The 20,410-nt window shown below is 39.2% G+C and overlaps 1 protein-coding gene across 5 annotated transcripts in view; it reads right to left on the reverse strand.

The window, feature by feature from the left end:
- The window catches only part of MYLK (myosin light chain kinase), a 200,060-nt gene that overhangs the window by 83,431 nt on the left and 96,219 nt on the right, over nucleotides 1-20,410 (reverse strand). For 4 of the 5 annotated variants that reach the window (XM_064661434.1, XM_064661433.1, XM_064661436.1 and 1 more), the window contains 3 exons: nucleotides 17,685-17,837; nucleotides 1,762-1,899; nucleotides 906-1,103 (listed from right to left, as the gene is read on the reverse strand). In XM_064661434.1, the coding sequence (XP_064517504.1) occupies nucleotides 906-1,103; nucleotides 1,762-1,899; nucleotides 17,685-17,837 (489 nt within the window). Of the gene's footprint in view, nucleotides 1-905; nucleotides 1,104-1,761; nucleotides 1,900-12,705; nucleotides 12,818-17,684; nucleotides 17,838-20,410 lie in introns of those variants that run through there. The other variant, XM_064661438.1, reaches the window with a different exon arrangement.

Genomic DNA, 20,410 nt, shown 5'->3' on the forward strand with positions numbered 1-20,410 from the left:
AGATTTGTCCTTAGAGAATATGGGTAGGAATAGCTTTAAGGGCAAGTAACAGTACTATGACTGCTGTGCAGTTGAGAGATCATGTAGTAAATCATCATTAACAATTCCATAAAATTGCATTTAATATAGAAGATTGACCCCGAGGTTAGATCTCAGGGGGGCTTAGAGGATAGAGGAAGGTCTGAATTCAGAGCAGAAAGTGACAACAGGCTGCAGACCCATCCCTGGAGGCACAGTTTGCTCAAATACTGCAGATAAGATACTTTGCATTAAAAATAATAAAAGTCTCACTGATTTCCAATAATTCTCAGTAATGACTACGAGAAAATGTCAGTATACAGCAACATTAAATGAAGTCCCCTGTCACAAAGATAGTGAATGCCCAGTCATAGGAAGTTTGTAGGTACTTCAGTGTTTACTGTGGGATTTACATAATATGTGGAGATTCAAAGTCAAATTTTTTACAGCTAGTACTCAGATTGCAGAAATCATGTGTTCCTTACCTGCTACCACTGCAATGTTAACATTAAAGCCAGGATACCTTACTTCTAGGCAGCTTTTCCAAATACTATGGCTTCAATTAGAAATAAAAACATAATTGAAAGGTTTACTTCAAGTCCATAGCTAAGTAAGCCTGAGAGTTATAATTTGCAGCTGCATTTAGCAGAAGTTTTGCACTGTCCCTAGAAATAGGACTCAGGAATGCATTTTTGAAATAGTAACATAATGTTCCAGAGTGAAAAGGTTTTTTTAAAGATGCTTCTGCTTGATATCCTTTTTAATTCAGATGCAGAGACAGAACTTGTAGCATCCCTCACAACAAACACTCATGTACTTTAAATAGACACTTGAACAGCACATTAAAATTATTTTAGCACTTTGTAAGGTGAAGAGGAACTTTATACCTTGAACTGTCAACGTTGCCTGGGTTTGACTTTCTCCTACTTCATTCCAGGCTTCACAGGTGTATTTGCCTGTGTCTTCAGGAAACACCTCCTGGATGTAGAGGCTGTACTCATTGCCTTTCTTCTCAAAGTGGAAATCTTCTGTCTCCTGGATTTCTTTCCCATTATGCAGCCAGATAATTTCAGGAGGTGGGTTAGCTGAAAATTATGAAACAACAAAAATCAGAGACACACAAATACCCACCATATGTTGATTAAGACCATTATTAAGGTTGGTAGCTTTTTTTGCCATCTGATTCTACAATTTCATCTTACAAACATTCAAGAATTTCATTAACTCTTTCAGTGCTGTGTAATGTGGAATAGTCCGTCTTGTATTGGTTAAAATACAAATGAATAAGGGAAGCATGTAGACAACAGAGAGGGAGAATGAGTTCTAGATCCCACAAAGGTGGTTATCAAGAGTTTCTGTTACCAAGGTTCATACCAGGACTGCTCTTTTCTGCAGCACTACTCTTATCCCAGCTGACAGGAATTCAGTCTTGTTTGATTCACAACAAAAGCTGTTACAAGTCCACTGAGACTTAGTTTTAGTTCAACAACAGGACCCAATAATAAACTTATGTTATTATTATATCATTCCAATGAAGAAACACTTGTAGAGGTCTGAACACATTAACGCTGGACAACGTTCATCCCCCTGAAGATCATATTAGACAAACCTAGCTTTTAAAGAACCAGTTCCTAGAAATATTATTTCCAAATGCAAAGACACCTGCTAAAAAGATGGAAAAAACCCACAAACTTTGCAGCAGGATTTAATTTCTTAAAATAATAGTGTCCTATAGCTACGCACCTGATACCTCCACAGTCATTATCACTTGACTTCCATCCATTACTTTGAGGTCAGTCAGGCCTTTAAGGAAGATGGGTGCAAAAGTCTTGTTTAGTTTGGCAGCCTGTGCACTTTCTGCCTTCTTGCTGCTCTTCTTTTCTGTGAAGTTAAAAAAGAATAAAAGGGGTCTTTTAATGGAATTTTCCTGACAAAATGACCCTACATTCAACATGATTTTGAGACAGTGGTTTTGTTTCAGCTTTCAGAAGGTAAAAATAACTGAAACCACCCAATAGAGCTGTTTTGCTTTGCCAGTATTCCAGGCAGACAGACAAGAAATGGGAATGGAACTGTCCTTGTTCCAGGAATCCTTTTAAATCATTGTTAAGAGATATCATAGAGTATCATTCAGAAATTACACTCAGTTTCCCAAAATACACAAAGTCAGGTGAAAAAAACCCCCAAACAACCCAACAACTTGTAACCAACAACTCAATGCCTTTTTTAATCACTGCTAAACTCACATTAAATTTTAAGGTTTGTTGCAAGTTGCTGTTCTCATGATCGATAAGTTAAAAACATAAACTCACAGGATTACAGGAGTTGCAACTCTACAAGAAACTACAAAACTTTTGTTTGTTAGATGGTCAGTATTGAATGGTTTTGAGTTCACCACATTCCTCTCCTTAATTCAATTAGGCAACTGCTGGTGGGAAAGTTTGAAACCTGAGGTTATCAATATATATCCCAAAACAAACTTGCATTATGGCTTTTATTTTTTTTTTGTTTGTTTTGAGGCTGTACAGTCAAATGCTGAGTGCTGGAATTAAATTAATCACTCTTAAAATCTATCTGTGATATGTTGTTTCCAGTATCCACAGTGATCTCTGTCTTGGATCCAGAGGCTATGAAGCAAGACCATTTAACTGTGATGTATGTGGTACACCAGACCAGGAAATTCACTTCTGTTCTAAAAACCTGAGCAAAGAGAGTTGTGAAGCCAAAGTAGTGATCATGACCAAATGCAAGAAGTCATAAATATTTATCGGTCACTTGGATACAGTTTTTGTTTAGCTTGCATTCAGACCTTTTACGTCTTGCCTGTAAAATGCCAACCCTACATTCTATCCATACATGAAAATAGCTTTATTTTGCTTATTCCTACCTTTAAAATTTTCAAAGGTATACCCAGAACATCCAAAATAGTATTACAGCAACATAAAGTTCCAAGCTGGAGAAAAATCATAATTCATAAAATTGGTGATTAGAAAAAATGACAGCACATCACTGAGCAGGCCCACTGAACCTCCCGGAGGCAAAAAGTTAAGTTTGTCCCAGGGTAATTTGAGCTCAGTGTAAATTTGGAAGCTGCCTGGAAGGGAAGTTTTTCCTTTTCTCTAGCAAAGCTTTTTCTAGCCAAAATCTTGTCTCGCTGGCTCATGTCATAGGTCTTTTCTTGGCAGTGAGCTTTGAGACATTGATGCATGTGAGAATGGAAACATGGGACCTGACTGAGACCCACTGGGATTGGTGTTATGGTCCTGCTACTCTGAAGTGCCTGATTCACCATCAGACCACATTGATCAGTCTTAGGGCTTCCCATAGCACCTGCTTGTAAGTGACTGATGCTTTACAGAAAATAGCCATGAAGTTGCATGAAAATCTTCTACAGTAATGAACTGCTGTGGTTCACCATATCCCTCTGTTTTGTAATGTTTACTCAGGGAAACAGCTTCAAACAATTGCTGTACTAAGCAATATCAGCACATGCTCCTTCACTGCCCTGATGCCTTGCAGAAAATCCTTTTGTCCCTCAAAGTGAAACATATCTGTGGGGGAAAGCAGAAACCCACAGAATTGGAAAAAAGGAGGAAAAGAAGATAAAGAAAGCAAGAAAAGGAAAAAAACCCAAGAGAATAGTAGGACAGAAAGAGGCATAGGGGAAAAAAAAGAAAAGTAGACTTAAAAAAATATTGTTCCCTTTATCCCTTTTACTGAAATAACTAATAACATTGCAAATCTAGAAGACAGATATGCAATAAACAGAGAGCAGGGAAAGAAAAAAAAAAAAGCAGAGATGTAGCTCTGGACCAAGAGAAAAACAGGCCTGGGTTCTGATCAGAAAAGTTCAAGTCTTCAGATAGGGGCAGATAACAACACTTAACAGTGACCAGGGAACAAATTTGCTCGTAGTGGCTCTAGCAGCAATTCTCCCAGACCAGACTGAGCTGCCTCCAGCAGAGCCCTGGTACAAACAGCATTAAGTCTGAGCAGCTCTTCCACATCTCTCCCAACTGGCTCTCTGCTCCATTAGACTGACCTGCCTGTTGCATGTAGTCTAAATAAACAGATTTTTATATTCTATGAAGACAATACAGTATAACAGCCTCAGCTTATTAAAAAGATATGGGTGAGCAACTGCAGAAGGAAAATCATTTCCCAAAAGGAATTTTTCAACAATGCTAACTCCTCCAAAATATGTGCTGCAGAAATGAAAGATTCATGTACTGGAATAAAATCATCTTCTCGCACAGAGCTGCAGAAACATCAAATGGAAGCAAGCAAATAATTCACAGTAATTGCATATATGAATCACAAACCCAACAAGTTTACAAAAAATGTTAGGCCTCAATTTTTCTAAGTTGTCTCAGGCAGATGTTGGTGAGGAGACCTATTGATATGAGTGACATTATGAAGATTTACTGGGGTCACAGGCCTCTACCCCTAAAAGAGTGACCTGCAGGATTAAAGGATGAAAACCAACTCACCATTTTTACTGATCAGTGCTCATACTTCGTAAATGAAGCTGTCAAATTGAAATGAATCTGTCTCACCGTTGCCCAAAACTTAAAAAAATAATAGTGCTTACACTAAATTTAAGCACTGCATAGGTTTGTGCTGATCTCCTGGATGAAGACCAGTTCTGTGCTTAAACAGAAACTTATGATGGCAAGTATCAAAACACCAGAAGTCTGTGGTACGTGAGTAGTAAAAAACTTAAAAGAACGCAGCTTAAACAGTACAAAAAAAGTTACTGGAGAGACAAAAGAACTATTTCAATAGGGGAAACTGAATGTAATCACGCAGAAGAACATTAAGATAGATTATTAAGTCTGAAATATTGAAAACTTGAGGCTTAGTCCTGGGACAGAAACAAAAGCAATTTTCTGAAAGTATTCCTATCCTTGTAAACCTACCGTATACAAATGCACATACACTTTGATTTAGTCCTTGAAGTATTACCTGATTTCTCAATACCTACTGTAAAGCAGCAATGAAAACATCTCCCTGTCTGTTGCTGATGTTCTTCGGAGCACAGGGGCAGTGAAGGCATTTTTTACCAATGGATATGAAAACTGTTGTACGTAAGAGCTCAAAAATTAGAAGCTATCATGGCTGAGGCAACCAGTACTCCTAATCAAACATGTGACATCCAGGATACAGAAAATATATGTCTAACAAGTCTGATTCCACGGCAACTTGAATAGGCTCTCTTCAAAACACAAGAATTCTCCCCTACTTTTGAAATCTTTATTTTTATTGGGGATCTTTTGTCCTATACTACTGTTGTTCAGAAGTATATATTCATCAGTAGCATATGTTTATTGAACAAACAACTTAATCAAAATATCACAAAAGCAGTCCAGTGTTTCTCAACTTGGCAGCAACAATTAAAAAGACTTTCATTCTAAGCCATAAATGCTGTTTGTTCATTAAGAAACCACAGGGGATCATTTCATGTAACATTTCTTGCTTTGCTTAAAATTTGATATTGTGGACTTCTAGACTTAGAAAAAAATTGAAATTACTACTGCCAACTTTAGTTTCTCACAGATGTTTTACACAAGACAACACAGTCAGTTTTAGATATGTTATTTAGTTTTATTTAGTCTTAATCTAAAATCACTGCATTTTCTCCGAAGGGACAGATGCAATCATGCAAAGGTCATATTACAAATACTGAATGTTAACTATTTTCAAATTCTTCTGAAGCTTGTAAATGCTTTTAGTTGTTTATTTATGACATAGCACCACGCAGTGACTCAGTGTTTGTCTGATGAAGGCTTTAACATTTCACAATTTTACAATGAAATAGCAGTGCTGTACATTTTTACAGATTATTTTAATATAAGGGCTTTTAATACAAGGGCTTCTTCAATTTTAACCTTTACAGGTCTTGTTTGGAAAAACAGCAATCAAACTGATTTTGGAGGGACAAGAAGGGACGCTGCTTATTCAAGATTAAGCAAATAACTCCCATTCCCATTTATGCTGAAAAGATACTGCGTGATTTTACTTCCTTTTGAAAACACCTGGCTAATTATTTCGACAGGAAAATACTACAAGGAAAACCATACACAAAACCCCAGGAACTGTTTGCAAAAGGGTAGCTTCAGAAAGTGCAACAACCACAGAAGTTCACATTCCCTGGCCACATCTAGGTGCTTGCTATTATCATACACTAGGAACAAAATCTGTAAACCAGGAAAATAGTGGGCAAGCAGATCAGAAAAACAGGACACAAATAAGCAAGCTGCTAACAACAGGTCAGTATTAGGATTGCTTTCCCCTGGTCCTCTAAAGTCCCTTTCACCACATGAACTCTGCTGGGGGTCAAAATCCAAATGTTCTCAGTGAGAGCTGGCCTCAGAGCCCATGGGAGGAGGAAAGAAGAAAAGGAAGAAAGCAGAGGTAAAGTTCCCAGCTCAGATACCGCAAGTCACTGCGCTTCTGGCTGAAACATCCCCTTTCAGAACACCGCAGGGTATTTTTGCTGCCAAAACTACAGACAATAAAAGTGCAGCATATCTGGCACCAGAAGGGAAATCTGGAACATAAGGAAAATTTAGTTTGACATTAGCATAAGGGTATGACTTCATTATGTATCTACACATCCTCAAGCTTATTCAACTGGATGTGAAAAAGAGGAGATCCGATCTCTCTCTTCCTATTATGTTAATGCTCTCTAATCGCCTATAGCCATTTAATAGCTCCCTCATCACTCTTACTTCTTATTGCTTTCAAGGTTCACCTCTAAGAATGAAAACAAGGAACATAAGAGTCAACACAGAGTGACTAAAAAATTCTACCCCAGGCAGGTTATTTTCTCCCTCCCTTTCCCTTCCCCAATCAACTTCTGCTGGTGGACTCAATTCCCCCCACCTGGATCCTGTCAAGGCACTTCATGAGGAACATCAGGGAACACTACACAGGGTGGGCTTGATGAAATACAGGTACATTTCAATAACTTGTTTTCAGACTGTGCAACTAGTTTACTTCATCGTAGCTTATGAAAGCTGCCACGATTTTTTAACCACAGCTGTTGGTTTCCTGCAGGTCAAACCATGAAAGATAATAGAGAATAGAACTATGATTTTCTCAAATGCTACTCACAGAGAAAAATTTTCGCACAGGGCTGTGGTCTGGCACAACGTGTAAGCCCATGTAAGGCATTTCTGGTGGGCAGTAATCTCTCTGTCATTTCAACAGGCTTTTGATAAGGCTTTACACAGGGTGTTTGATTTAAAAGTCCACCACAATGATCCCACTTACATGGTTCCTAAGATTTTTGCCTTTCCTCAGGCAAAAATTTGCGTGAATGTTGGGAAACAGCAAGTAATAAGATGCACAGCTCAGTGGGAAACACAGCTTGGGAGCCCAGAAATAGTAAGCAAAGCATGTAAAGGGTACTTTATATACCCACATATATTTTCTACAAAGCAAAAAGAATACAGGCTTTTCCCACAGCATTCCCTTACCCCTAAGGGTTCAGGGTTTTTTATTGGAAAGATGCTCTAATAAGCATCCAAGTCTATGTTTAAAAAAGCCTCTCAGTGCATTAAATCCATAGAGATTAAGGAGAATTTAAACTCTTCCAATTTCTTACAAAGACCCCCAAATTCTCAGCATTTTTGGATGGCAGTGGGAAAATATATATTACCTCTGATAAACAACTATTTCTATTAATCTCTTATTCTGTTTTCCATTATTTGTGCAATCAATAGTAAGGCAATCTATCTACAGTGACCATATCAAATTTCAGATTATTTGTTAACCTGTATTAATAGAAATTTAAGGTGATAAAAAATGCTCTCCTATTATTTGAGTTTTCTCAATCCAGGTGTTAAAGAGTCCTTACATAAATTTGACCTCTGGGTATCTTCAGATTGGAAATTATCATTAGAGGAGTCTTAATGTTAGCTGTGGGCCTAAGCCAAAATACACTTGAATTTTTTAAATTCAAAGATTCAAATTAAATTCAAATTAAAGGTCTGAATCAGAACTTGGGGACTGAGTGGAACTGTAAACATCTTTATATTGATAACCAAGGGTGAGTTATTGTGTTGAAAGTGTATATCTAAAAGTAAAAATGGAAAATTCATGCTGCACCAAACAGTTAACCTAATACAAGACAGTTGTACAATACACCTGTTCCAGTTCAACTGCAATTATTTAACCAACTTTTTACTTTCTAGGGTAAAAGATATAGATAAATCTATATGCTTGGAAAGAAGGTAAAAAAAGAATCAATAACTGCCCTGTGGCATGACCATCCCCAGATCTGCTGTTGACACTGACGTGAGGAGAAAATCCAGCTCAGGATGCAAACTTTAGGAAGGTCTCCAAAGACTGGACATGGCCTGGAGTCAAAACAGTCAACATTTTAGGGAGATCATATATTCTAATAAATTTTTTTGTTCATTTGCCTACCCAGATGTACTGAAGATGTTTTCATGTGAGCTGCAGAATGCTGACATCTCCTGTTGAAATATCAGGACTTCAGCATGCTCAGCCCTGCAGAGAATCACACAGTAACTGAGTTTGGAAGGAACATCTGGAGGGTGGCTATTCCAGCCCCTGGCTCAAGCTGGGTCAGCTACAGCGCTGCATATATACACCTATATATACACCTATATATACACCTATATATACACATATATATACACCTCCTACTGCACCTACATGTGCAGTAACTCAGCGGCGCAGGACCAGGGTTACAAATGGTCACAAGTCGAGGACACGCGAAGAATAGAGTTTGCTGCCTTGTGTTCAGAACACCGCAAACAACTTGCAGTGTTTAGTCTTACAAGAGGTTTAATTATACTCAAGGAATCTGTTTGCCAGCATCATGTGGTGAGCTGCCAACTAATGCCTGGTCTGAGCCGTGCGGAAGGACTGCCTCAGCAACATTTACCATTTATGGTGTTTAAATATCATTTTGGCTCACAGGGTAATAAGTCAACTGAGCTGAGGAGAATGCTTAACTCAAAAAGCTCTGCATGAGTGGGCTCAGAGAGAGCAGCAGCAGATTCTACTAAAACCTCTCAAAGCAAGACCCAGGTTCACACACATCTTTGTCTTGAAAAGAGTTTCAAATGTTTTCAATGTAAACAAATCCAGCTGCTACCAGAGCTCATGTTAACAATGATATCAACTCAAAAATCAAGATTTTGTAAGGCAGAAAATAGATACGAGGATACTCATCTGTCTTCCTGTAAAGTGTTTTTCCTCAGGCCTGAAGTGATATGGTCAAAACATTTTCTGCAAGTTTCCCAGGAAGCCCAAACTTGATTTATAACGGCATAAAAAAAATTGAGGCTTTTATATTCTTGAGACATGTAGGAACATTTCTGCTTTATTAAAGATCTCAGGTTAGTATGCCATTTTGCAAACTGAATTCATGAGAACTAGATGTTTAATGACCTAGCAGTGTTCTTTACACATCTACCTCCCATCATTTATTTCTGCAGTTCTAATCTGTCTTTTGTAAATGGAAGGTAAGATTTAAATATCCATGGGAGATGCTTTCACTGAAGAGCTGTATGTTGTGCCTTGCATTACACAGTTAATCTAAGACTGACAATGCCCTCAGCCTATGCTAGTTCAGGGTGGTTAGGGATATACAGAGGAGACCAAGTTCCACTTTATCTCATCTGGCAATCTCTTTATTTTACTCCAGGCCAGTCTTCCAGCCCTACACTGCAGCCCATGTATGCTCCTTCTTTCCCAAGTCTTTCCTCTGTATCACCAGGTCATCAGCATTTTAACCTGTCTTGTCTAGTCAGTTTGTTCTGCAACTGAGGTGTCACCCCAGAAATCCCACTGTCAAGAGGTTGACTGCACCAAGGAAGAGTCATGATTTGAGAGAACAGCCAAAACAGAATGGAATAGACCATTTCAGCTGGATGGGACCTACAAGGATCATCTGGTTCAACTACCTGACCAATTCAGAGCTGATCAAAAGTTAAAGCCTGTTGTTAAGGGCATTGTCCAAACGCCCCTTAAACACCGACAGGCTCGGGGCATCAACCACCTCTCTGAGAAGCCTGTTTCAATGTTTGACCACCCTCTTGGTAGAGAAATGCTTCCTAATGTCCAGTCAGAACCTCCTCTGGCACAGCTTCAAACCATTCCCACGCATTCTATCACTGGATCCCAGGGGGAAGAGCTTAGCAACCCACTCTCTGCTTTCCCTCCTCAGGAGATATCTCAATTTGGAGTGAGGGGTCAGAGATACAAAGTAGACGGCTGGGTTCACAGCAGATCATTTTGCAGTCAGCAGACCGAATTCCTCCCTGACAGCCTCACTGGAAGTTTCTGCAGCCAAAGTGGTGTTTGCTTTTGCCTTCATAACTGTCTGCCTTATTAATGACTAACCCTGTTTGCAAGTTATTTATATCAAGTAATTGCTCCTTTGTTACTGTCACAGACAGCAACTCCATGGAAGGCCTGAGAGCGTGTACACCTACCAAATACATTTATAAGGCAGCTCAGCTGGCCCACTGCTTACAAATTCCCCAGCATTAGATACCAGTCTGACTCAGAGAACTGCAGAAAAGGTGCTTCCCATATGCTAAATCAAGCCAGATTATCTCCGCAGTGAAAATGTGCATTCTGCTGAGGCAGAATTTCACCTTCACATGCACAGTCTCAATTTTTTGTGCAGCTGTCCAGGTAGATTTTAATTGAATTGCAGCACATCATGATGTATAGAGGTACTGCTTCCATTATAAAAAAACCTGGGCTGTGAATGAACTGAAATGCAATGGAAACACAACAGGAACAGTCAAACACATAAAGCACAAGTGTCCCTGAGGATGCCACTGATCTAATGAGTTACAGCCCCTTCAGCCTCTGGCAAATCCACACTGGCAACAGAATTAGTTACCCTGTGGTAACATTAAAATAGTTCTGCTCCTCTCTTGGGGGAGTAATCAAAAGGATACTGTACTAAGAATGGTGTTAAGGAATCCCTCAAATAAGACAGCTTGAGAGCAAGGAAACTTTTGAAATTAGACTAATATGAAGGAAGAAAAAAAAGAAAAAATACAGCAGTGTCGTATTTCTGGGTAAAAGTTGGTTTCAGAATGGAATTCTAAAGCAAGACTTGTTTGACATTTAAGTTCAAAAAAGATAAGGTAGTTTGACTACAGCATTGTTTGTGGTCAGTTGTCTCTTCTTGATTAATTTATGTTAAAAATCTCTTGAACCCAGACATTACCCCAAAAAAAAGAAAAAAAAAAAAGGTCTGTGTATGTGGACTGAAAGTCAAGCTTTCATTAAAATGAAGCTGCAGAGAAGCACTTCCAGTAGTATACAGCTGTACAAGCTTCCTACCCTCTGTTCCGTTCCTTTACTGCAAAGGAATGATGGACACTTCCCTTGGGCAACTTCTGGAGCGTTTTTAAAATTGAGCTTATCCTATGAGATAGTTTGATGGCTGACTCTTTGAGTTCCCATTAGCTAATCCACATCAGCTGATCTTGAAAACATTCTTTGGGGTAATACCATGCCCACGCTTTCAAAAGTTCTCAGGCGTATATTCAGTTAACAGGTTTTACATGTATTTTGATGACTTCCACTTTTCAGCTGAAATTTAGAGCACTACAGAATGTGGCAATCTAAGCTGGGACAGTTTGCCCCTTGGCCAATGCAGGGCCATTCCCAAGTCTGTTGTAATAACCATCTGTTTTCTGCCATTCTGGTACATAACAGCTTAATGTTCGTGGTATTTGATCACACCACAATTGATGCAAGGGTGAGGGTTTTTTCTTTTCTTTCTTTTTAAATTAAATTATTTTCTTTCTGTCAACATCTCATCTTTGTTTTTCATTTATAAGAAATGTTAATGCAATTTCTGACATTTGAATTTTCCTCATTCTGCAAGCACTCATCCCTCATTTTCATCCAAATTTGGTTTCCCTTTTACTGGAAGTGATTTATATTAAGAAACTGTCTTTGGAGTGCATTGTTTATGTTGATGGCACATCCTCTATCATTAAAAGCTTCCACACGTTTTGCTTTTGTCCTTCAGTTTTGGCATTGTGTTTCACGTTTGGTCCTGAGGTGCTGCAAGAAGCCAATTAAAAAAAACCACCCAAGCTTAGTCTTACAAGGGTTACAGCAGCTGGCGATCCATACCAAGTGATTTACTGAGAACCTTGGGACACTCTTGAAAGCACTGGAACAGTTTCTTTGATGCTCATGACAGCTCACTCCTGACTTTTCAATATCGTAACAAAACCCCTCTCCCCTTCAGTTAGTGCTCTGAAACCAATTATTACATAGCCAAGTGGTTCCACAAGTCTACTAGTCTGGAATGCATTTTGGACATTTAATAAGGCTAGACTTGTGTAGTTTGTAAAGTCACCTACAGTCCTTTATATTTATGTTATGCCTGAAATACAGCAAAATGCTTTCAAATAAGCAATGACTGTGAAAAGCTGTCACAAATATCACTGTAGGCAAGTAAGACATCACACTTTGCTTACCTTAGGCAGAAATATGTATCTCAGAGAAACAGGGCTGTAGCCTCTCAATTAAGTCTTCAAAGAGAGGCTGCTTATTTCAGTGATAACCTCCTTTAAAAGCTTAATGTCTAAGAAAGGTCATTCTGAGAGAGAAAGAAAAACAACCTATGACCTAAAGACAACATCTCTCATGACTAGAGGAAAAGACTCCTACCTGAAAGCTTTTCTTCCACCTTGTTATATTTTATGGTCCCATTCACACCAGATGGAAGAGTGACAGGAACAAAACAAACTGCTTTTCCGGAAAGCATCTCCCTTCACTGCTCTGATAAACTGGTTACCAGCAGGGACTCTGACAGGCTTTCAGGTGACTAATCTGCTCGTCCAGTGATCAATGAATGACTACAGTAATCCGATTGTAAGGGCTACAGGCTTCCCAACATAGACACATGCTGGGGAAGCTGCACTGAAAAAAAAAAGGCATGAACAGAAAGTGGTGGGGGAGAAAGGGGAACAGATGTGAAGTCAGGAGAGTGCACTGCTGGCAGGGAAGGAGAAATGAGGTCGAGAGCCAGTAAGCAGGACTAGCAGTATCTGCTGAATAGCATTTGCTCACCAAGAGCAGCAGTATTAGGCCTCTATTTAAAAAAAAAAAACAAAACAGCGTGCAGAAGACAAGCATCAGCAAAATGGGTGGCTGCAGAGCATTAGAGCCCACAGAAATACCCTGGCTGCCAGCCTGCCCTGCTGCCATCACTACCCACACTTCATGTCCTCTGTCTTGAAAACAATCAGTGATGCTGCTGCCTGGTGGGAGGATGCTGGATAAACCTCAAGGAGAGTGCAGTGGATCACATATTTTGTTTGTCATCCACAGCAGAACTGCAAGACAGGACATTCTCCTAGGAGTCAGCTCTCATGTAGCAAGCACTCCACTTTGATACCATACCTAGAGAAAGCTGGGGAAGGCAATTAACTGCCTCCCTTACATGGAGAGACTGTTTGCAAAAGAAGAGAAGCTTCCTACATGCAGTACTGATTTGGTTTGGCACAACAGAGTCCATTGTATGTCCCACCCCAACTCCCACTCTCCTTCCAGTCTGTAATCTTGTGTAGTGCACTCAGGTATTGGTGTGAATGTCAGGTGGTTAAATATCCCTTTGACACATTTTTTCTACAGATGGATCTGACCTGTAATTCCTTGTCAGTGATTAGTTAACTGACAGAGAGAGCCACATGTCAGAAGGCTTATCTCAGGCATGAGGCAGACCTGAAGAACAGTCAGTATGTCTGTGAGTGGCCTTACCTTCCAACTAGACCAGTTATTACCAGGAGCTGTCTTGCCTTTATACTCTGATTGTCTCAGGATCAGCGAAGCATGAACACCAACTTACTACACAGGTACATCCAAAGTCAATTCAATTCTCCTCACCTCAGTTTCCTATTCATAAAAAACTCATTAAAACGTTCAACCACCCTGATAAAAAGCTGATTAATATTAATATTCAACTTCAGTATCTGCAATCTCCATCAGCATATAATCACCATATATTTCAGGTGACCTGAATGTACCCTGCACATCCCTTTTTAAGGAAGTGGTTTGTTTGATTGTTTTTAAATGGGATGCCTGGTGAATTTAAAAAATGGCTTGTATACTTATTTTCATAACATAGAACAACATGAAAATTGTAATATGAGATGTGAACACCAATTCAAATACAATAACTTGCACATACAATAACAGAAACAACTCAGTCATGCACGTTTTTTAAAAACTTTAAAGAAAATTTGTGCATCAGCCCCAAAGTCTCCCAAATATTGATTTTCCCTTGTATACAAAACAATGCAAAGGTGTAAAGGAAAAAAAAATCTAACATTCTCAGAGTAGCAAATGGCACCAGGAATGTCTATAATTGAACATTTGAGTAACCTGGACCATGTTTATCACCTGTCAGGTTTTCCTGCATTAGACCAATTAATCTGGCATTACCCAATGCACCCGACTCACGGTTCAGTTAGAAAAAATTCTCACATTGAAGACATTTGTTAGGCAGGTTTTCAAAGAAGTACTGCTCAATCTCTGTAGTTCATGTCTCCCTGTATTTCAGCTGCAAGAAACCACTGACACAGGGAAGACGGATGTCAGGATTCAATTTAGTCTACTTAGTCTTTTACAAGGCCAAAATTAGCTTCACCTTGATTAACTTAGTTTCTCCACAGACTACCTAATGGATCTACCCCAATTTACTCGGCCTTTAGATCACTTACTTAAGGAAGTGTCATCTTACTTAAGTGATCTGATGCTAATTTCTCAGTTTAAATAAGCATAAGACTGATTAGTTTGAATTTTTTAAGACCACGGCATTTCTTACGCCCCATCCATATGAAGTGTGGGACTTTTCAACACAGTGCCAAAAGCCTCCTACAAATAGCTAAGTACCTTCAGTGTTTTTCATACAAACCCAAGGAATAATACTGAGGCTGTCAGTGCTGGACAGAATTTATCCTTCTTAATAATAAGGAAGCAAAAGACAACCATAAATGAATCTGAGACTGATGACTTAGAAGGAATGCTATGCCACAATAAGCCTAGCTAATTATCCAGGGCCCACTGCAAAGTACTGGAAAAAATCCCACCTTTGTATTTGACAGGACTTGGAGCAGTAGCCCTTTATAGGGCAAAGGGCCTTTAAAATGTTTTCTACATTAACCCCACAAAAGAAAATTTCCTTTGACAAAAACAAAACAACAGACATTCCAAAGGGCAAAGAACACACAGAAGTTGATCAGAAATCATAATATGTGGCTAGATAACACCTGGAACCTACCAGCAGGTTTAAGCACCATCCCATAATATAATTCAGACAGGGATTGAACAGTTTGCCACTGCCTATCCTTACTGCTGAGTTTTCTGAGTTATCTGTGAGCTGAATTTAATTTAGAAAAATAAAATTGAGTTTTATTGTTAAGGCAGACTATTCACTCCAGGTAAAGTCTCCCCAGTGATCGCAGCACAATGTTCCTTCATGAGATCCTTACAGTACAATAGCAAAGCCAAAAATGGCAATATGAACTGAAATGTAGACCCAGACGGACTCAGAGATGTGTCCAAGGACCACAGTAGCAAGTTAAGGAAGAGTTGGATTCTGACACTAGTTGGACACTGATGATAAGCCAAGAATATCCATTCCTTCTCATATTAAATAAAAATTACTTGCCACATACAAAAGGGAAATATTTCTCTAACAATGAATTAACAAACTGAGCACTGCATGAAATCCTTAAATCATCTTGGAGACAAAAATGAACTGGAGAAAGATGGGTTACAATTCAGAAACAGTTTTACAGACTTCATTCCAAAAATCAGTGTCCGGTCAGGAGACGATTTTTGAGGTTTTCTCCCTTTCTGCATGTACAACGATTTTTTGCTGTAATCTGCTTGCAACAGCTGAGCATTTAGAGAAGCCTTAGTGGCAGCATTCAGAGACTCAGAGAACTCTAATGCCAATAAGCTTTTGCTAGAGGTTCTGATGGAAAAAAAATACATGAACAGATAAGAGATTTGGAGACCACGATTTTAAATTTTGTACTATTTTTGGCAGACAAATCCACATTGATCTGAGTCTTGGGGAGGGTTACTGTAATCCTCATGGCAACAGGGACATAATGAATTTTAGGGACGAAGCAGAGGGGACAGCTAAAACTGTAAAAATGTTGAACACGTGGGTTTACAGCCTATCATGCATGTTCTTAATTCTGCTCTTGTTCCTCTCACTCTGCTATTCCATGACTCCCAGAAAACAGAATGGGACGCAGAAGAGAGGAACTAACTCCCCATAATGGTGGCAATGCAGCTTTCTAGCCCCAGACAAGCTAAAGAACAGGAGGAATCCCACACAGTGCAACAGTGACTACGTGGCCTGAAATAGCCCAGCAGAGTACACAAGCCCAGGGAAAGTCTAGGTCACTGCTGCTCCCACGTTAGCATTGTATGTCAACCCTAAAATAACTCAGCAATGGTTAGCAAGAGTAAGAGAGGGGCTGTCTTTTGGGTTTCTGAGTCCCAGTGAAGGATCAGCAGGTCCCATGTCAAAGACAGCTCCCTCAAGGTGGGGGTCTCTTGACCAGCCCTTAGCCAATGCAGATGAAATGCTTCAGAGAAATTATAAGTGATAGCTTTGAGAACAGATTAGTTTCAGGCTTATTTTAAATCAGTGTTTTCCTACTTAGTACTTTCTTTCAGGGGTAGGAGGGCAGGGAGGGAACAACTGCATTTCCAGTCTAGTAATCAAGAAATTAACTCACAGGTTTACCAGAATTTGTTTTCATTTTAGGCTTTTATGTGAATTCATACAGACAGAGTAGGGGCAGGCATAGCACTGAAGTGCTATAGACAAACATCCCAGAACACTGCAAAACAAAGACAAATCTTGAGATCCCAGGGATCAGGGTACATTTCCCATCAAACTGCATGTACAAATTTAGGGCAGGTATTATTTAGTCATAGACAAAAGGAATAGCTCCCTTGGCAGCTGCCCCTCACAGCCTGTTGGACAGGCAGTGACCAACTATATAAATTGGGAAAAATATCATTTACAGGTGACAAATACCAAACACAGACTTGATTGCAGAGGGAGGAGGAGTCTGAGGGAGGGGGATTGAAGAGAGAGGGAGATGATCATCTCCAGGCCGTAAAACAAAACACCTGTATAAACTGATGCCAGGGGAGATTGAAAGAATAAAGACCATAATACGGATGAATACTACCTCACTGTTGAATTTATCAATGGAATTCTGTCATCTCTTTTCTTCACTATGAACTCTGATCTTTTAGACTGTGTTTGTTCAGATCCTAGTGCAGAATTATGGCTTTTGCAGACAAATGAACTATGTCAATTCAGCACTGGTACACCTCTCCCAGAACAGCCTCACTGCTCTCTGTGCACTAAGCCCTTGGTAAGGTCAGAGCATTAACACCTTTTTCTGAAACATGCATATTATTTTACACTACACAGTCCTTAAGCATTTAAGTTGCACATACCTCCAAGGGGCAGAAAAAGTACCCAGCTGACAGAAGCTTAGAAAAAATATGGAATCCACTTACAACCACCTCTTTTAAGGGTCCAAGATTATTTTGGTTAAAAAATATTAGTTTATATGATTTTAGTAATTACAATAGGTTGAGATATTCACCTTTGACTGTGACCTGAGCACTGCAAGATGCCTGTCCTTTGTTGTTTTCAGCCAGACAGGTATAAATGCCATCATCTTCTGGTAGGGCATCTTGGACAGTCAATTTTGCAACTCCATCTTCAAAAGTGGAATGGGCATACTGAATTGGCTGATCTGCAGACAGAAAGGAAGAGAATTGACTTAACACAGCCACAAGTTTCAAAAGCACATCTAGTTTTCAGTGAAATCTGGATGCCTAACACCAGCCAGTACATTAAAGTACAGAGCCAAATCCCTCTCTCTGGTGCACAGCCACTGCACTCTAGTGACTACAACCAGCAGCATCCCAAGCACAAAGTGCTTTATGGTTGTCAGACAAAGCTCACCATTAGATTCACTGAGTGCTACCTTGAGTAGCAGCAAGAGGGGAAAGGTTTATCTTTGCATTTTGGACAGATTCTCTTTCAGCTGGATAAGACAGGAACTGTCTTGTGTGTTTGCTTCAGACATTATTTCCATCATGTATTTTGCCTGGAACTAGGTAAAATGCAGATAAAACTAGATGTGCAAGATCTGTTGGGCATGGAGGACCACTTGAAGTCCTCCACAAGGTCTTCTGTAGTGGAAGACATTCCAAGAGAGACAGCAAGATTTACAGAAGAAGTCAATCTGCACTACAGTGTTAGTCCAGTAACAGACAGGTGTGGTCTGATCTGTGGTGATGTGACTATTAAAGAAGTTCATTTTAAGAAACTGGTTCCTTAAATTGCTTTGGAATGTGTTTAAATATTAGTGTAGGTGGTTTAAAGTTGCCTTGCTATTGTCTCAGGAACTGTCATCAATCTTAGCCTTGCTTTCTGAAATGCTTCTGCAATCTGTTTCCCCAATATTAAATAGTTTCCACTACTGACTCATCTTTGGTTGCTTTCCCAGTGTATGCAATGCTTAAGAGGGCCTGATACCTGTGCATAAACATCATGCTGGAAAAAGAAATTAAAGTCATCTAAGAGAAGAGGATGAAACAGAGAAATTGTGCAGGACTGAATCAAAGACATCTGTCATTTGGGAGTTGATGGTCAAAAGGAAAGATCAATATTGATTTCATTGCCAAAATAATTTCAAAATAGGACAAGGCTCTGGGGTTTGTAAGAAGCAGTTCTGTACTATGAGGATAAATTAAGTGATGTGACAGATTTTTCTCTCATCTCTGATTTTCAACACTGGCAAACGCAGAAGGCAGGCATTGTCTGTGCACTATCTATCTGCATAAAAAGTTGGGTTTTTTTGTTCCTTTATTTATAAGCCATCTGTTTGTTAAGTTAGCAAATTTTCTATTGCATTAATAATTGGCGTGAATATTCAATCAACTACCCAGAAAACTCCAATTTTAGAATAAACTCTCCACCTTTGTCACAGGTCACATATTCCTATTACTGGTTCCCTTGAGCTCCTTTTCACTCAGTTTACACACAGACTGTTGTAACTATTATGTTGAACCACATAGTTTTTGCATGTGGAAATAGCACTGTGCTCAAATATGTAGATGTAGAGCTAAAGCCCAAACACACAAAGTCTTCTGTAAGAGGACACTGGGCACTGGACTGCCTTCCTGGTCCAACTATGGAATATCTATCCTGTCTGGGATTCTGACATTCAAACTATTAGTGGGGCCAAATGATGCAATGATGCCACATCAGAAATGCATTTGAGATAAAAGCTGCACCATCAAAACCAGAAAAATGCCTTTTTATTTCTGTTGTAAGTAAGCAAATGAATAAGGGTAAGTGTTCTGTGTGGAAAAATAAAATGTGGACTCCTTCACGATGTCCTCAGATCTTGTCAGGGCTCTTTCTCACTCCAGCTCCCAACAACACTGTGGCTATTTTTCAGCAGTATTCACAAAATAGTGAATTCACTTACAGATCAGCCTTTTCATTAGGCCCCGGAAAAGAAACACAAGCATATAAGCCCTTAGGAATAACCTGCAGCAAGATTCTAAGTTACATCCATAGTACTTATATTTTGGTGTAATAAAAACAATACTCCCAGTAGTGAAATGTTCCCTTCTCCAGAGGCAGAACAGTCAAATCTCCACGACAGCTTGGCAGCAGGAACAATAACAAAAAATACCTTTCTACTGGCATGTTATGCCTGAAGAAAGGAAATTTTCCCCTGGCCCATTTATTAAAAGTTTTCTGGACAAATCACAAAGCTATCCTAAAACCAAACACTACTCAGAGAATTGTTATGCTAAAGTCATGGTCATATTGTTCTTAAATTCAGAAGAAAGAGGTTCAATTCAAGTCTGTGAGAAAAAAAACACCTCAGAAAGCAATATGAATAGAAAGATACTTAAAATAGTAATACACTCCTTATTTATGCAATTGAAAAAGAAGTTACCTGTAAAGTACTTAAAGAAGATGAAGTAAGTTGGAGTGACACATTGAAGTATTGTCAAGAGAGCAAATGTAAAAAGTTATTTATAAGGCTTTGGTGAGGCCAGAACTAAAACATAAGAAGTTTACTTTCAGGGAATTTGCCAGTAAATCAGGAAAAATTCAGAAAGAAACTTAAAATAAAGGTAGAGTGAGAGCAATAGGGCAAAAGAACCATCTTGAAAAAGTTGTAGAAAAGCTTTAATGGTAGAGTTGCAGAGAAGAGTAAGAGCTCTAATAAAATTCATAGTTCAGTCAGGTACACTTATTTGTGCAGTCTATGAATATGGAAAAAGTACTCATCCTCACAGA

This window comes from Pseudopipra pipra, chromosome 7 (genome assembly GCF_036250125.1).
Source record: "Pseudopipra pipra isolate bDixPip1 chromosome 7, bDixPip1.hap1, whole genome shotgun sequence".
NCBI lineage: Eukaryota > Metazoa > Chordata > Aves > Passeriformes > Pipridae > Pseudopipra > Pseudopipra pipra.